The following is a 16921-nucleotide window of genomic DNA, read 5'->3' on the forward strand; positions in this document are numbered from 1 at the left end:
GGCATTCTGAAATCAAACACATAAACACATATGGTGGCATTCTTGGTTTGAGCCGCGAAGACAAGATTGCCAAGTTTCGACTAGAGATTGGGGGATAGACGAGATTTAACTAAAAGAGACAAGAAAATGAATCAACGAAAAGGGCCAGCTACAGAGTTGCTCACATTTTAGGTAGAACAATGAAGCATTTTTTTCCCAAATGGCAAATGTGTAAAAAAAAAGTGCTTGCTAGCAGTGATGGAAGAAACGTGTCCCTAAAAAAAATGCAGTAGAAGCTGGCAGCCTTTTTCGCATGATAATTACAATGCGAGTGGAAAATGTGGGTGAAAATCTCCATTCACAATTAAAAGACAGAGAAGCAGAATTCCAAAAGTTTTCTATTGCTGCTGACGAGTCCACTGACATAACTGATACCGCGCAACTCTTGGTATTTATTCGCGGTACAAACAGCAAGTTTGATATAACAGAGGAGTTAGCAGCTATGCAGAGCATTCATGGGACTACAACTGGAGAAGACCTGTTCAAAGAAGTGTCAACCATCATAGAGGACCTTGCTCTTCCTTGGTATCAATTAGTTGGAGTGACTTCTGATGGCGCTAGAAATATGGTTGAATGTTACAGCGGACTGACAGTAAGAGTTATTTAAAAAGTGGTTGAGTCAAATGGAACTGAACCCCAACAAAATCTCTGTGGAAAGGTTTTGAATCTGGACCATGTGATGATCATTGTTCTCAACACTGTAAATTTCATCAAATCACAAGAACGTTGAATGACAGAAATAGACTCCGAATATGAAGACGTTCTATTTCCAGTGAGGGGGGGGGGGCTGTTTAAGTCGAGGAAAGGTGTACAAACTTTTTTTTAAATTTGAGACACGAAATTGAAATATTTATGACGCACAAATCAAAACCACAACTGGACGACCCCTCATGGTTGTGGGATTTGATTTTTTTTATGTGACATCACATCTAAATGAACTCAACACCAAAGTACAAGGGAAACACACATTTATTTCGCATGTGTATACAGACATAAGCGCTTTCCAAACAAAATTCAACATTCAACAGGCGGAAAGGGTGCATCTTGTCCACGTTCCCAAAAGAAGGAATGACCCAACTTCTGAGGCTCTTAATGGATAGTTGCAGTGAAAGATTTGTGGATTTTCATAATTTAAAAAATGAAATCCGTCTTTTTGAAAATCCGTTTGCTGCCGATGTGTCAAGTGCCACGACAGACATGCAACTGGAACTGATTGACTTACAACGCCAGACATCTCTGCTTGACAAATTTCAAGTGATGCAAACTATTGACTTCTACTCGTTTTACCTGCAGAAAATTTTGCAAATCTTCGAAAACAAGCGCTAAGGATGATCACAATGTTTACAAGCACTTTTTTGTGTTGACAAACTTTTTCTAGGTGTTTCATCTATGCAGGCAGATATTCATAAGATCTTTTTGGAGAAACGTCAAGCATCACATTACTTTATGTACGTAGGTCAACAAATAAAACTATTAAAAATAGCTTATTGTATTTTTTTTTCTTTTTCGTGATATGGCCCGCGACACGAATGCCGAAAATTAAAATGGCCCGCAGACCAAATAAGGTTGGGCATCACTGAATTCTAACATGTTATTAATTTTGAATGTATGGATAAGGTTAATAATTATTATTTTTAAAAATCTAAGTGTACGCTAATTGAATATTTGGAGATGCTGTGGCTAAGGGGTAAAGCACTTGGAACTGGAAGTCCCGTGTTCGAATCATGGTGAAGACTCTAGGTGGACCACTTCGAGGGCCGATTTTGACTTTGTGTTTCACACAAACTGTCTTTGTAACCTTGTTAATCTTCAAAATCTAATCAGCTTTGAAGTTCAATTTTCTGTAGTTCTTATGTATATGTTTTCACCAAGTCTTCATTAGCGGTTTTCCCATATTTTAAAATTTGTTTCTGCTAATTTGGCAACATATAGACCAAGTCCTAAACATTTTTCATCTGAAAAAGCAACTTGGCTTCCTAATTTTTTTCACATTTTAAAAAATATCTGAATACTAATTTTCTCAATGTTCGGCGCCATTAGTCTAAATTTTCATGATAATCTTATAATTTTACATTACGCTTAAAGAACATATTAGGCGGCAAGTTGCTATCACTGACATAGCGGGGATCCCCTAAGTACAGGCGGTTCAGATCACTAACGGACAATGGATATAACTGCGTGGATCGTGGCAAAATATAGAGGTCGTAGCTGAGGCTACGTAGTCACGTGAAATGCTGCACTTTTAAATAATTTTCGGACTTCAAGACAAGACTTTTTATGTCTAAAAGTAGACATTATCAGAGCTATGCCAATGCTACTTAAATGAAGACTTGCAAAAAGCTATAACCACATAGAAGGAAGGAGTGACTCGTGTCGACATAGAGTGTAACGATCCTAAATGAGCTCATTAGTGTTAGGTTAGTGTGATCTTAAGATTAATCGAGTCTGAAGATTAGTGTAGTTGTTGTTTCGTTTAATAGAAAATTAAGATTATTGAGCTTATCCAAAGCTTCACCTCTCTATTTTGTTGTGACAAACTTGGTTTCTGACTGGACAGTGTCCAGAAACAGGTGGTCTGCTTAGTAAAATGTTTTGCGTTTCTTAACAAGTTTCAAAGTTAAAGTCATTAGACAAAGTATTGAAAGAAGTAACAGAAGTGTCAACGTCTTTGTCCACAGAACAACACAACATCAGCACCTGTGAAGGTCTAAATGATTTTACTCTAGTAACCAGCTGCAAAGTGTTGTGGCTCTTCCGCGGTGTTTACATAACGCTATACAAGCATAGAATGTACATAAATGTGTAAATAGCTGTTATTTCAAATATTTCATTCGTAACTTATTGATCTGTCTAGTATCCACATGTAGTTGCGAATATATTTAATGATGAAATTGCTTAACTGGGGAGTTATAGTTAGTTAACTCAGTCTGTTAATTTGGATTGCTATTTTGATATTAATGGATGTAATTATATATTAGTGAGGGCATTTAAAAGGCGACGATGTAGTGATACCACGGAAAAGTTTTATAATTTCTCTTGTCGTAATTGATCATGATCATACATCAGTAAAGAGTTAGGTCGCGTTGGGACAAGTGAGTGGAGAGAGGAAATAAAATACACTTGTAAATGCCCGGGAAAAAACGTTAGGTGAATAGTGGTGAACGAGTGGTGAAAAATGCCAATAGTTAGTGATGGGAACTAAACTAACTTTTAAAAGTTAAACTAAAACAAGTTTTCAACTAAAATAAAGTAGTTAAACTATTAGTTTATCATAAATTTCAAAAGATAGTTAAACTAAACTAAAGAAAGTTAATTAAACTATAACAAACTTTTTTTTGGGAGGTGGGGGGAGGGGCGGGGTTGAAATAGACCTATATAGATATAATCATCCGACTGTATGCCTATGGTTCGATCTTATTCGTTTAACATTCTAGTAATATTTATCTATAATAAAATCAGTATTAAGGAATATGTTTCTTACATAAACGTTAATGAACAATAAAATAAAATGTCTAAATAAATATGTGTGCTTGTATTTTTGCGTTGAATTAAAACCTTTAGAAAACAATGGTACTCTTTTTTAAAAAAATTATATAAACTTATTATATACCCGGGGGGGGGGGTAAAGTTTAAAACTCATTAAATAACACATATTTAGAATTTCAAATTTAGATCTAGTATCCAAAAAAATAAAAACGAAATCGTTGGAGTTTTTTAAACATTTGACCTGTATAACTATTTTATAGTGTAAAATACATGTTTGACTAACCATGCCGATGTGCTATTTTCTTGTCTGACCACTAAAACTACAACTAACACTATTGCATAACCGTTAAACGCGCAAGGGAAAAAAAATTGGGTGATCTTGTCATTATGCACTGCACACTCAGTACACTATATAGACCTACACGTGTACGTCTATCTGGCCAGGTTGTTAAGGTCAGTTGGACACACTGTCTATTTACTTTCTGGGCAGGGAGGGTGTATAACTATTTTAGTGTACAGATATATCTACGAACATGCTTGACTAGCCAAGCCAGTGTGTTATTTTCTTGTCTGTCCTCTCCACATTTTTATAGATCTCAATAATAAGTCTTAAGACTATAAAAGAGTTTACTTGATGTTCCTGCAGTTTAAAAAATATTGTTTGCCGTAAATGAATTGATAAAAACCACTAAATATTGACCTAACTCACTAATCAGATTCCCACTAGAAACAGAAATTAAACACCTCTAAATAGTTGTTAACTGCATCATTTTTTTCGATAATCAAAGTTATTGATATCACTGACCAGAAAATAGGGAGTGCGTTTCAACCCTGACCACATGTTGAAAAGTTGAACAAACTTTAATTTAACTTTTTAGCTAGTAACTAAAAAAATTTCCAATATTATATTATCTGTGTTTAATAAAAAACAATGTCTGCTAAGTTTGAGTCTGTTGGTAAATCTACTTGTTGTGGTCTTATTACTCAGTGCACATACGCGACAGCAAAATTTAGTGTGTGTAAGGAGATATTTAATTAATAAAGCAACAACACTATAATACCAGAAGAGGTCTGTACATCACACAAGGAGCAGACTGTTTCATTAGTAAAAAGATAATACGAGGACATTATATTTATCCTTGTGATTTATGTTTTAAAAAGGGTAAAATCGCAACGGCGCCTGGTGATTACATATGCTCAACTTGTGAAAGCCATACATACTTACTAACATAAAACCCTTCCAACTTTCTGCATTACAAGAAGTTGTAAAGGGAAAAGATCGTCTCTCGAGACAAAAAATGCCACAGAATAGAATATGTGGTAGCTACATGTTATGGATTGTTTAATGGCTGCCTGGTCGTGTGGTATGCGCGCTAGACTGTGGTTTGGACTTCTCAATGGTCCCGGGTTTATACCCTGCTGCTTTATTTGGTTTTATGTTAGCTAATGTTTTTTAGATCGCTTTTTCATGTACTTTTATATTTCCTAAGTCGTCAGCTTGGCTCAAAGCAATATTTAATAGACTACTGGAATTGAAAATGCTGACGCAAAGTATTGATTTAGAATTTTAGCTAATGCAGAAAGTTGGAAGGGTTTTATGTTAGTAAGTATGTATGGCTTTTTTCTGTCTCGGAAGACAATTAATGCGATCAAATGAGTCACTGGTTTTAATTGTCTCTTGAGATGGGGCAGAATCTGGTGTGGCTAATCATGAAATTTATGGAGAGACAAACAATTTTATATGGTCCTAGTAAAATATGTTAAATTAAAACATGGAAACGAGTTGTCTAGTATATAATATAACACAATAAAACTATCTTTTAGTTTTTTTTATTTAGTGAAATTAAAAACAACAACAGTTGATCTAGGTACTGAAGTGAAACAATTATTCAGGAAGGCTCTTAGCGCTTGTCAAAAATCCACGGACAAGTAGCACCTGCCAAAATAAGACACATGTCTAAGAAATAAAAGGAAATGAACGAATTTTATATAAATAGAATACATTTTATTATAGCTATAGTGTGGTAAGGTACATTCCTATCATTATTACAATATATTAAATGCAAATGTTTATATATATGAGAAGCAGGATAGTATTAAATAAGTGGATGACTTTCTGGTTGCGTAAGATATAATGATGAAAGCATGTCTTCACTTGATTTTCCCTTAATGTAATCTATTTGTCACGACATCACAGTAGCCCGGAGTTTTCTCAAGAGAGGATATTATATATAGATATATAAGTGACCGCTTATTTTACTTATAGATCAAGAGATCTCTTAAACTGACGTACGGATTCGTATGAAATCTCGTACACAGATTCCTTGCATCTCCTAGGTGTAAAAGTTGGTGTCTTAGGGTATTACTTCAAAAAGTAATATGGGGTATATTAAATATTAAATTGAGAAGCAAATTAATAGTCGTTGTACACAGGACTAAATTTGTGTAGGTGGGTGGGAAAGGGGTATGAGTGAATAAGTTAAAGTGGTATTAAAATTCAAGAGTCAAAAGCGTATATGTGGTTCATTTCATTGTAACAGGTACACTCATTCACGGGATATAAAGTATGTTAGGCGGATCGATAAAACTTGGCTCAATTATTACAATTAAAAAACAGAAGGGATGTTTCAGCCATAATAAACAATATAAAGCAGATGAAAAAAAAAACAACAACTGGGTGTAGCCGATGTTTAGTACTCGGAGGCTTGCTATATTTTGCAAGTTATCAATGACTCATTGATCAATTGATTAAGAAGAGATCTCTAAAATTGCCGTACTGATTCGCTAAAAAATTCTTACAAAGTCTTTTTTATCAAACCTTTGTATTGTATTTCTGGTATTTTCCAAAAACCATAAATAAAAGTAGCAAACGCCATGTATACTTTTTTTTTTTCCTTTCCGCTTACCCTTAGACACTAACTAAATTTTTAAAATATAATCCATTGTAGCATCAAAAATATCTAGATCTTTTGTCATTGTCAAGGCGAAAATGGTGTAAGGTTGTAATGGGTAATGTTGAAGAATGCTATGTTACTATTACACATTGGACTGGTCACTACCAATGTGTCGCGAATGCGTAGACTGCTGGGTTCGTGCTTCCTGGAGTCACACTTGGCACGTGACAGACACAGGAACAATATAGACTGACGTAAGTCTTCTTTGGCAGACAAAATAAAAAGTTTATTTGACAATAATAATAACACTGCAACTTCTTGGAAGCTGCTCAATCAAGTATGAAACATCAGCACATCCGCATGACAGCGGTAATAAGTATCCATCCAATATGGTAAATCTTGTCAAATCAATTCCGCATCACAGCGGGTAACAATGAACTCCCAAAATAGAATAATCCGAATAATAACTACTAGAAATACGTGTCTCAAAATGACTACTGGCTTCGTCTGCCCAAAAGATACTACTTAATTCAAAGTCACTAAGTTACTATTGTTCGTACCGGACCAAAAGATACTACTTGACTGCTTTGTCCAAAGGATAGCACTTGACTGACTGAACTCAAAGTATTTTAGTCATTCTACTTCCTGTTTCTACATATAGGAGTTTCACTCGTCTTTTGACCCTCTTAACCCGAGGTGAACATTTAACAGGCAATGTCTACTGAGACTCTGACAGTTATTTCGCTTTATTTTTCTTCTTTAAAAAAAAAATCAGATAACTTCGAGATGTAATCAGTGTACGCTACTTCTGTTGTGCTGTCTAATAAGATAAGAAGGTAGGCTACCCTGCAGACATTATTTCTCTGATAAATATATCTTTAATGTGCTTTGCTGAAACATTTATAAACTTATTCTCAATTTTTTTTTCTGCGTAGCTGCTTTCCAACCGTATTAAGATATTCTTTCGTTATTGAGTCATATTTTGATTACATACAATGACAACTTATATTTAATTCAATCCCATTGCTCAGATTCATTGTAGCATTACTCTCGTCTTGGCTAGACCTTTTTTTTTAATGATGAAATAAATGCCTTTTGTCTTTACCAATAGAAATATCAGTCCATTCTATATCTGTCTCCCCTTTATGAAACAGATTAATGTGATGTTATAATACTTAATTAATGAAAGCTGTCGCCAATTAACAAACACTGAACCTGAAATACTATCCAGAAATGCACAGTTCACAGCAGCTATTACAAAACTCAAAACAATAGGGAAAGAGAAGGGTATAAACCCTCGACACTAATACTAGATTGATAATTTCCCATGTCATGGCCACATATGCATGCAAATCTTGGACTCTAACTGTAACTAGAGAGGAGTATCCTAGCAATGGAACTGAGATAACATGGATTAAAGATCAAATGTATCACATACAAAGACCGCACCACAAACGAAAAGATTTGAGACGGATTAGTACAGCGTTAGGACCCTACAATGACATGTTAACTCTAACTGCAGTCAAAAAACACATATTACAAATTTCATGTTAATCAGGCCTCGCAAAGACCTTTCTTCAGGGAACAGTACCTGGAAAAAGAAGAAGAGGCAGACCGAGAAAGCGCTGAAAAGACAATGTAAAAGAATAGACTGTACTGTACAACGTTATTATAAGTCACTAAAGTCTTATAAAAAATGTTTCACTTTTTACATTAAGATGATCAAATGTGACAATTCGATTATTGTACATTAGGCATAATATTGGTTGGACAAATGTATTTGTTTTGATAGAATGAAAGACTGTGAAGACATAGCCCTAGATTACACTACGTGTAGAGAGATGGTCACAAAAAAAAAAAGCTATTCTTCTTCTTCTAGCCAGCTTTATTGCTGCTGAGCTGTGAGCTCTTTTGCAGACTGTGCCAAGGAAAAAAAGTGTGCTGTTTTCTTCAGTTGTTCAGCACTGCCATACAGGGTGTTGGTTATGTTGGGCTGTAGTGGAAGTAGGGTCTGCCTAAGGTGGATTAGGAAGGGGCATTCAAAGAGGATATGATTTACGGTTTCATAAGGGTGGGCACAGTGTCTGCAAAGGGGGAGTTGTGTGGAGTTTATTTTGTTCAGATGGTAATTTAATAGAGGTGTGTGTCCTGTTCTTAGTTTGAAAATTGTAGATTGTTCTTTGCGGGTGAGGAAGTTAATACTGTCCCATTTGTTAGACATAGTCATTTCTTTGTACATGGCTCTGCCTGTGTTTCCTGATGCCCATTGGTTGAGCCACCCTTAGGGTGAGGTAGCTTTCAGGTCAGTCTGGTTGTTCCGTAGATGAACCTGCCTTTGAAAGCTTATCTGCCTTTTTATTTCCCATGATACCAATGTGTCCAGGGATCCACTGATAATGATATTTAATTTTGATATCATCTGATGGATTATCACAATTAGTGTTGTCAACTTTCTTGGGCTGTTTGAGGTGTTGCTGTTAAGTGCTTGCAGAGTGGAATGAGAGTCTGTAAAGACAACAAAATCTGATGGTGATTGCACTCCTTCATATAATTTGTTTTCCACTGTCTGTAGTGTTATGGTAATTGCTTCAATTTCGGCTTTTGAAAGTTTGAGCAGTAGTCGCCACAGGGTGCACTTATTTCAAAGTGTTTTATTTTTAGGGAAGACCAGGAAGGCACCAAGACCTGCATTGATGGTGGCTTTGAAGGCCGATCCGTCGGTATATATATGGATAGCTGTTTTTGGATAGCTTATAACTGTTTCGAGCGTGCCTACTTTGAGCTCCAGTGGATTTGATCTTTTGTTAAGGTGTTACTCAGTAAATGTGTTTTAATGGTTGTTTGTCTGTAGTTTAGTCCGTGCGTTATGTTCGAAAATCTGGTATATATTTTTTCTCTGTTATTGGGTAGGTGGTGTTCTAGGGCTAGTTCGTCAGTAAGTTGGATCAGAGTCCTTTGCTTTTTTTTTTGGTTGTTTTTCCTATTTCTCTGTGTTAGTAGTTTATTAGGATGATTGTTCTCCAACCTTCTGTATCTCTCAATAGCTTCTAATGCTGCTCTGTTGCGCCTTAACTTAAAAGTTTCAATATTGGAGTCTATTTCACAGGCTGCTGTTGGAGTAGTTATCATACCTCCACTAAGAAAAATTCATTGGCCTCCTTCAGTCGTAGAACGACTATGGTTCATCTCAGAGCACACTTCCTCATGTGGCTGTGGAGCCCTATTTTGGAGAGACACTTCCGTCCACAGATAGCGCAGGTTAAGGTTGCTTTTGCTTCGGTGGTGGAAGAGCTGGCCGTTTTTCGGATTGTGCGTTTTTCTTTCTGGGCTGAGACCCATGTACTTTCACTGTCCATAGCTTTCTTGGTCACTGTCTCTCTCCACCTATTGCGGTCTAGAGCTATGTCTTCCTAATTGTCAGCATTGATGTTCACTGATTTGAGGTATATACGGTATATATATATGTGTGTGTGTGTATCTCACCCTGCCATAGTCGGTCTTATTTCAGGAGATGAAACTCAGTATCGAAGCTCGATAGAAGAGTTTACAAACTGGTGCACCGACAACTTTCTAGAACTGAATGTCTCAAAAACTAAAGAACCTATAATAGATTTTAGAAAGAAAAAAAAAACTATACGTGAACTGCAAATAAACACCACATCTATAGAACAAGTAAAGACATATAAATATCTAGGCGTTATCATCAACAACAAGCTTTCATAGGAAGACCACCTTGGAACTCTGACAAAGAAAACAACCCAGCGACTCTTTTTTCTATACAAACTTATTAGATTTAAATTAAATAAGAAGATGCTTGAGACTTCTTACGGCGCGACTATGCAAAATCTGCTAACATACGGAATAACTTGTTGGCAAGGCAACGCCTCATCTAAACTGTTGCGACGTCTAGAAAACATCATTAAAAAAGCATAAAAAATTACGCTCACAACATTACCACATTTAAAGGAACTTTTTGAACAAACGTGCCTAAGAAAAATCGAAAAAATCTTGGAAGACAAAGGCCGCCCGCTCCATCAGAACTATGTCAGGTCGTTGCGAAGTGGGCGACTGCTGTTAATCAAAACAAGAATGGAGCGGTACAAAAACTCGGTTCGTACCTCACTCTGTCAGACTCTATCACCACCACTCATTGATCAGTGAACATGAAATACACCAAGATACCTGTGTGTAGTCGCTGAATGAACTCTTTATGTTGTCTGTTGTATTTATGTGTATTTTTGTGTTGTGTTGTCTTTATATGAGAAAAGAGTCCTTGTAATCACAACAAATTTCCGTAAGGATCAATAAAGCAGTCTTAGTCTTAGAAACATTGTTACAATCTAAGCAGTTTTTATGGACTTGCAGCTAAAATACAGTTAAAGTAAGGTTTCACGTCTGCTTTTAATACAAAGTATGATATAATGTTTTGGACTATTTGTAGAATTTCGTTAAAAAATTAAAATACGTTTAGCCGAAATATTTTTTTTAATATATATAGATCTATTTATCAATTGTGAATAACATGTTCCAATATTTAGTCACTGATACTTATTTATTTTAAATTGCAAGTTATACCAAAAGTGGATTTTTAAAAACTTGGAATGGGTGTCACCCGGTGCAAACCCCACCCCCCACCGCAGCCCCCAGTGACGCCACTGCACATATTAGCTAGAAATATGAAGCTACATTACGATATTGGAGTACAAACATATTTTTAGTAGCGCTTTCTTTCTTTTTTCTGCCTCCAAATAGTCAATTTCTGAAATGTTAATAAAAAAAATGTTAATTAAAACAGGAATTGTTTTTTATAAAGGCATCTTTTCCGGGGAAAACCCGCTTTATTTAAGTTATTCGACTGTCACCTTTTTTTTACAAAATCTACAAAACCATGAGTATAAACAATTTTGACTTTTTCTTTGATGGAATTTAATCCTATAAAATACAGACGTTACATCAAAAAATATGAATACATCATTATGGTTCCATGTTGCAGGCCTATGTATAATTGCTACTTTACTTTTGAGTCTTCTATCCTGAAGGCTTTCTCATTTTAATGATGTTAACTAAAAGTGTTACCCTAGTCAAAAGTGATAATGGGCCTCATTCACCAGTCGTAAACAAACAACATTTAGTCACGTGGTATTATTGATTAAACAACGAAAAAAACTGTCATGTGACAACTATCATGAATTAAACATGAGATCGTAAATTATATAGAAAAAATAGAGCACCATGTGGCTAAATATTGTTTGTTTACGGTTGGTGAATGAGGTCCATTCGTTTTTTTATGAACTTTACTGCTCTATTTTGTGTCTATCCTAGTTTCTTTATGTTTTCTTGAGTTGAAGGGTCCCAAACAGAGGATGCATATCCTATCATTTGACTAACCAAAGTTAAATAACATTTTAGTTTTATAACTTTATTTGATTTATAGAAATTTCTTTTAATAAAACCTGATGCCTTGTTAAATTTTTTTTGGTTTCATCAACATGGTGTTTCCATGACAGTTTTTTTATTTTCTATAACACCTAGGTATTTTACGTTTTTTAGCATTGTAGAACGGGAAATAAATAGTCTATGACAGTTCAAAGTATTTACTACATTTTTTGACGCACCATATATATGTATAGTGATGGATTGCGTAACTTTAAACTACTGATGAAAAATAATAAATGTTTTAAATGCAAGGGAAGCAATACTTTTTCCCCACAAATAAAAATGGTGACGGTGCGCCGTACAGGTGCGTACCGTCACACAAATATATGTATATTCGTATCTGTCTATGCAATTTTTAATTAAACGTGACATTAGAAAGTTGGATTGTATTTAATTATGTAGTTGCTAGAAAAGAGAGAACATTTAGTACAATAGTTGCTTACTTTCCAACATCTTTGGCATCAAAACAAACTTTAGAGCATGATACACTTTTCTTCTCAGATTTATATATCTAGAGTCGTCAAGTATGTGCTCTCGTAATTGGCTGTCCAATTTCCAAGCCTTCATTATCTTGTCTAAAAATAGAGCTTCATATTTTTCCCCTGTTTTCGTTGGGCACCCATCGGTACAACAAGCTAATGGAGAATTGAAAGTGAAAACTACTGTTATGCAATTTTATCCGAAAATTTCGATTCACTCTTCGAAATATAGATCACAGTCAAACGCAACAAACTTCAAACTTCACTCCAGCGTATGCTGTTTGGAACCATTTTGGAAAACATGTTATTTACCAGTTGTCTGAAAACAAAATGTTTTTTTTTTTTTGTGGATGTTCATTCAGAGTTGAAGGTAATTAACTTCCAAATCCAAAACTCCCACAGGACAACGGGGGGGGGGGGGGGGGGGAATGGGGCAAGAGGGTTTGAACCCTAGATCATCGGTAGGTCTTCTTTGCCAAGTTTCTATTTAAAAAGAAACAACGGTAAAATATAATGAATGAAAGGTGTTTTTTTTTTGTTTTTTTCAAAATTAAAAAAAAATGGTTGAATCGCTGTCTTCTTTTAGCTGGGATGGAAGAGGGAGAGTGCAGCGCTTGGCTTCCGGATCGAGGGGTCCAGGGTTCGAATTCTGGTAAAGACTTGGATTTTTTATTTCGACATATTTAGGGCGCCTTTGAGTCTAATTAGCTCTAATGGGTACTTGACATTAGTTGGGGGAAAGTAAAGACGGGGCTGGTGGTTGTACTGAACGCTGGAAATTTCGTTAAGCTCTAGGCAACAGAAAAAAACGGATGAATTTTACATCATCAGCCTCACAGACAGGTAGGTCTGAAAGGGGAACTTTATTTTTTTTTACTGTATAAAAACTGAGTTGAGCTTAAATCTAGTAAGACCGAAAGGGTTACTGTATATGCGGCCTACTGATACACACGATTCAGGCCAATCACACAGGTCAACGGGTGTCGATAGACAAGGGACAGTACTGCTAATAACCGTAAGTATGAACTATGTTGTGGTCAAGTGACCGAGAGCCTTTAATGTCGAGAGACAATGTGTAAGAAAAGACAGTAGAGTCCAGGGCAGAAGCAGTAAGGACTGTTGTGCTACAAAGCGAGTCATAAAAAATGTAGCTGTACGAGCTAGAGAGACTTGTAGTGTTAGTTAGGCAGTTCTATTGTACAAGAAAGCATTTGAAGTTAGTGTAGCCAATTGTGATTATTGGCTCTTTAAGTATTTGTAAATAAACCGCCACATTGTTACTTGAAGCTCTTGTTGTCAAGTTCTTGTGTTAGATGTGCTGTTGTGTTGTTAAGTAGTGTTTGGAAAAGGCCTGATAGAGAAGATCGTAACAATATATATATATACACATATATATATATATATATATATATATATATATATATATATATATATTGCAGCCTCCATAGGTCACAAAATGTTTACAAACATTATATGATAGAACTTACCCAAAAGCATAAGGTAAAGATGCAAGAGTAACAAGCTTCGGGCTATCATGTTGTTGATGTGATTCACCTGTGATGAGTTACAAAGAATCAGTGTGGTGTCAGAAATGGGCTGCCTGTAAGTTTCATCACGCGTATACACTTTGTCTCAATATTTGTAATCGATTCCCGCGATGATCTCAGAGGCGTACACACATTTGGTGTTCTGGAAGTGCATAATTAAATAGAAAACATGAACAGAAAACATGAACAGAAAACATGAACAGAAAACATAAACAAAAAACATTAAAAAGAAAACATATACAGAAAAGGTAAACAGAAAACATGAACAGAAAAGGTAAACAGAAAACATGAACAGAAAAGGTAAACAGAAAACATGAACAGAAAAGGTAAACAGAAAACATGAACACAAAACATAAACAGAAAACATGAACAAAAAATATAAACAGAAAACATGAACAGAAAAGGTGAACAGAAAACATGAAAAAAAAATATAAACAGAAAACATATACAGAAAAGGTAAACAGAAAACATGAACAGAAAAGGTAAACAGAAAACATGAACAAAAAACATAAACAGAAAACATGAACAAAAAATATAAACAGAAAACATAAACAGAAAAGGTAAACAGAAAACATGAACAAAAAACATAAACAGAAAACATGAACAAAAAATATAAACAGAAAACATAAACAGAAAAGGTAAACAAAAAACATGAACAGAAAAGGTAAACAGAAAACATGAACAGAAAAGGTAAACAGAAAACATGAACAAAAAACATGAACAGAAAACGTAAACAAAAAATATAAACAGAAAACATATACAAAAAAAGGTAAACAGAAAACATGAACAGAAAAGGTAAACAGAAAACATGAACAGAAAAGGTAAACAGAAAATATGAACAAAAAACATAAACAGAAAACATGAACAAAAAACATAAACAGAAAACATATACAGAAAAGGTAAACAGAAAACATAAACAGAAAACGTTAAAAGAAAACATAAATAGAATACTTAACTCGAAAACATAAACCTGAGATGAACTCCTATTGATGGCAAGGCTGGAAGGATCAGTCCTCCTGTAGAGCCATGGGGAGAAACTCTGCTGTTAGGCCTTTAAGCTCCGAAAACATAAATAGAAAACCTTAAAATAAAACATAAACAGAAAATGTTAAAATAAAACGTTCAAATAAAACATAAACAGTAAACATAAAAAGAAACGTAAAAAGAAAACATAAACAGAAAACATAAACAGAAATCATAAACAGAAAACATTTCTTCATTCCAATGTGAACTAGATTTTTTTAAAGTTCGTCACCACGAAGTACATAGCAGCACATTTCATCAAGCGCTGGCTGTGTGTTTGTTGCCTATTCAGTCGTGTGTTGTTGTTATTTTGCGTTTATATTGTTTCTGCTTTAATAATTATGTCTGAAGTGGGCGATTGTAGTCAATCCTTTTTTTCCCATTCGATTAGATCAATGATGCCCAAAATACGTCCCACATTTGGCCCGCAACATGAAAAATTCTGTCTCCGCAAAAAAAAAAAATAATAATAATAAAGAAATTTAAAAAAATGTTCATTTATTACGCGAGGGTTCTCAATGTTATTATTTTTTTTTTAATCTTTTGGTTGCAATAAAAAATCAGCGTATTTATAGGAAGAGTGTTTCTATTTAAAGAAAATAAAAAACATTCAACAATTTTAGAAAATTAAACATATAAATAAATTATCTATCCTGGTATTGCACCTAAAGTGGTGGATTGATGAGAATATTGACCGACAAAAGACAAGACAATGAGTCGGCTGTAAGACAAGCTACAGAGTTACTTATATTGCAAGTAGAAACCCGAAGCCATTTGTCAACGATGGATGAAAAAAAAAGGTGCTTGCTAGCAATGATGGTAGAATCAGAAGAACGCTGTTGAAGCTGTCTCGAGACAAGTCAAGGCGATTGAAAGATAGGGTAAATATCTCCATCCGCTGAGAGGGTCTGCTGACATTTCTGACGCCTCTCAAAATCTTGGTGTTTAACTGCCTGACAACCAGCAGTTTTAAGATCAGAGAAGCTAGTAGTTATAAGGAGCATGCATGGGGCCACTACTGGCAAAGTCGTGTCAAAGAAGTTTCAACCATCACAGAAGATCTTTCTTGGGAGAAATTAGTGGGAGAGACATTGATGGTTCAAGAAGTTTACTTGACAGCGAGAGTTATTAGCAAAGTTGGAACCGAGCCTCTGTGGCTTCATTGATTTATTCATCAACAAATTCTATGGGGCAAGGTGCTCAGTCTGGACCATCTGATGATGGTCGTGTTCAGATTGAACATTGTTAGTAATTTCAAAAGTCATTGTCCCAGACAAAGCTACAACTGGTACTGATTGACTTACAAAGCCAGACATCCCAGCTAGAAAAAATTCAAGTAACTCAGAAACGGATTTCTACTCCGTGTTACTTGCTGAAACTTTGTCTCCGAAAATAGGTGTTAAGGATGATCACTTTAACTACAAGCACTGAGGGCAAACTTTGTCTCCGAAAACAGGTGTTAAGGATGGTCACTATAACTACAAGCAGTGAGGGCAAACTTTGTCTCCGAAAACAGGTGTTAAGGATGGTCACTATAACTACGACCACTGAGGACAAACATTGTCTCGAAAACAGGTGTTAAGGATGATCACTTTAACTACAAGCACTGAGGACAAACTTTGTCTCTGAAAACAGGTGTTAAGGATGGTCACTATAACTACAAGCACCGAGGACAAACTTTGTCTCCGAAAACAGGTGTTAAGGATGGTCACTTTAACTACAAGCACCGAGGGCAAACTTTGTCTCCGAAAACAGATGTTAAGGATGGTCACTATAACTACAAGCACTAAGGACAAACTTTGTCTCCGAAAACAGATGTTAAGGATGGTCACTATAACTACAAGCACTGAGGACAAACTTTGTCTCCGAAAACAGATGTTAAGGATGGTCACTATAACTACAAGCACTGAGGACAAACTTTGTCTCCGAAAACAGATGTTAAGGATGGTCACTATAACTACAAGCACTGAGGACAAACTTTGTCTCCGAAAACAGATGTTAAGGATGGTCACTATAA

At 35.4% G+C, this 16921-nt stretch overlaps 2 protein-coding genes across 3 annotated transcripts in view; both read right to left on the reverse strand.

Moving 5' to 3' along the window:
• LOC106073544 (uncharacterized) overlaps positions 1 to 16921 on the reverse strand; it is a 115204-nt gene that overhangs the window by 26050 nt on the left and 72233 nt on the right. The gene's annotated exons all lie outside the window — the stretch shown is intronic.
• Positions 5340 to 16921, reverse strand: part of LOC106068830 (uncharacterized) — a 59919-nt gene continuing 48337 nt past the window's right edge. Inside the window, exons 1-4 of one of the 2 annotated variants that reach the window (XM_056035905.1) lie at positions 13822 to 13972; positions 12299 to 12490; positions 11128 to 11178; positions 5340 to 5461 (exon numbers count right to left, since the gene is read on the reverse strand). In XM_056035905.1, the coding sequence (XP_055891880.1) occupies positions 5427 to 5461; positions 11128 to 11178; positions 12299 to 12490; positions 13822 to 13870 (327 nt within the window). In that variant the 5' untranslated portion in view covers positions 13871 to 13972 and the 3' untranslated portion in view covers positions 5340 to 5426. Of the gene's footprint in view, positions 5462 to 11127; positions 11179 to 12298; positions 12491 to 13821; positions 13973 to 16921 lie in introns of those variants that run through there. The other variant, XM_056035907.1, reaches the window with a different exon arrangement.

Source organism: Biomphalaria glabrata, chromosome 7 (assembly GCF_947242115.1).
Source record: "Biomphalaria glabrata chromosome 7, xgBioGlab47.1, whole genome shotgun sequence".
Classification (NCBI taxonomy): Eukaryota; Metazoa; Mollusca; class Gastropoda; family Planorbidae; genus Biomphalaria; species Biomphalaria glabrata.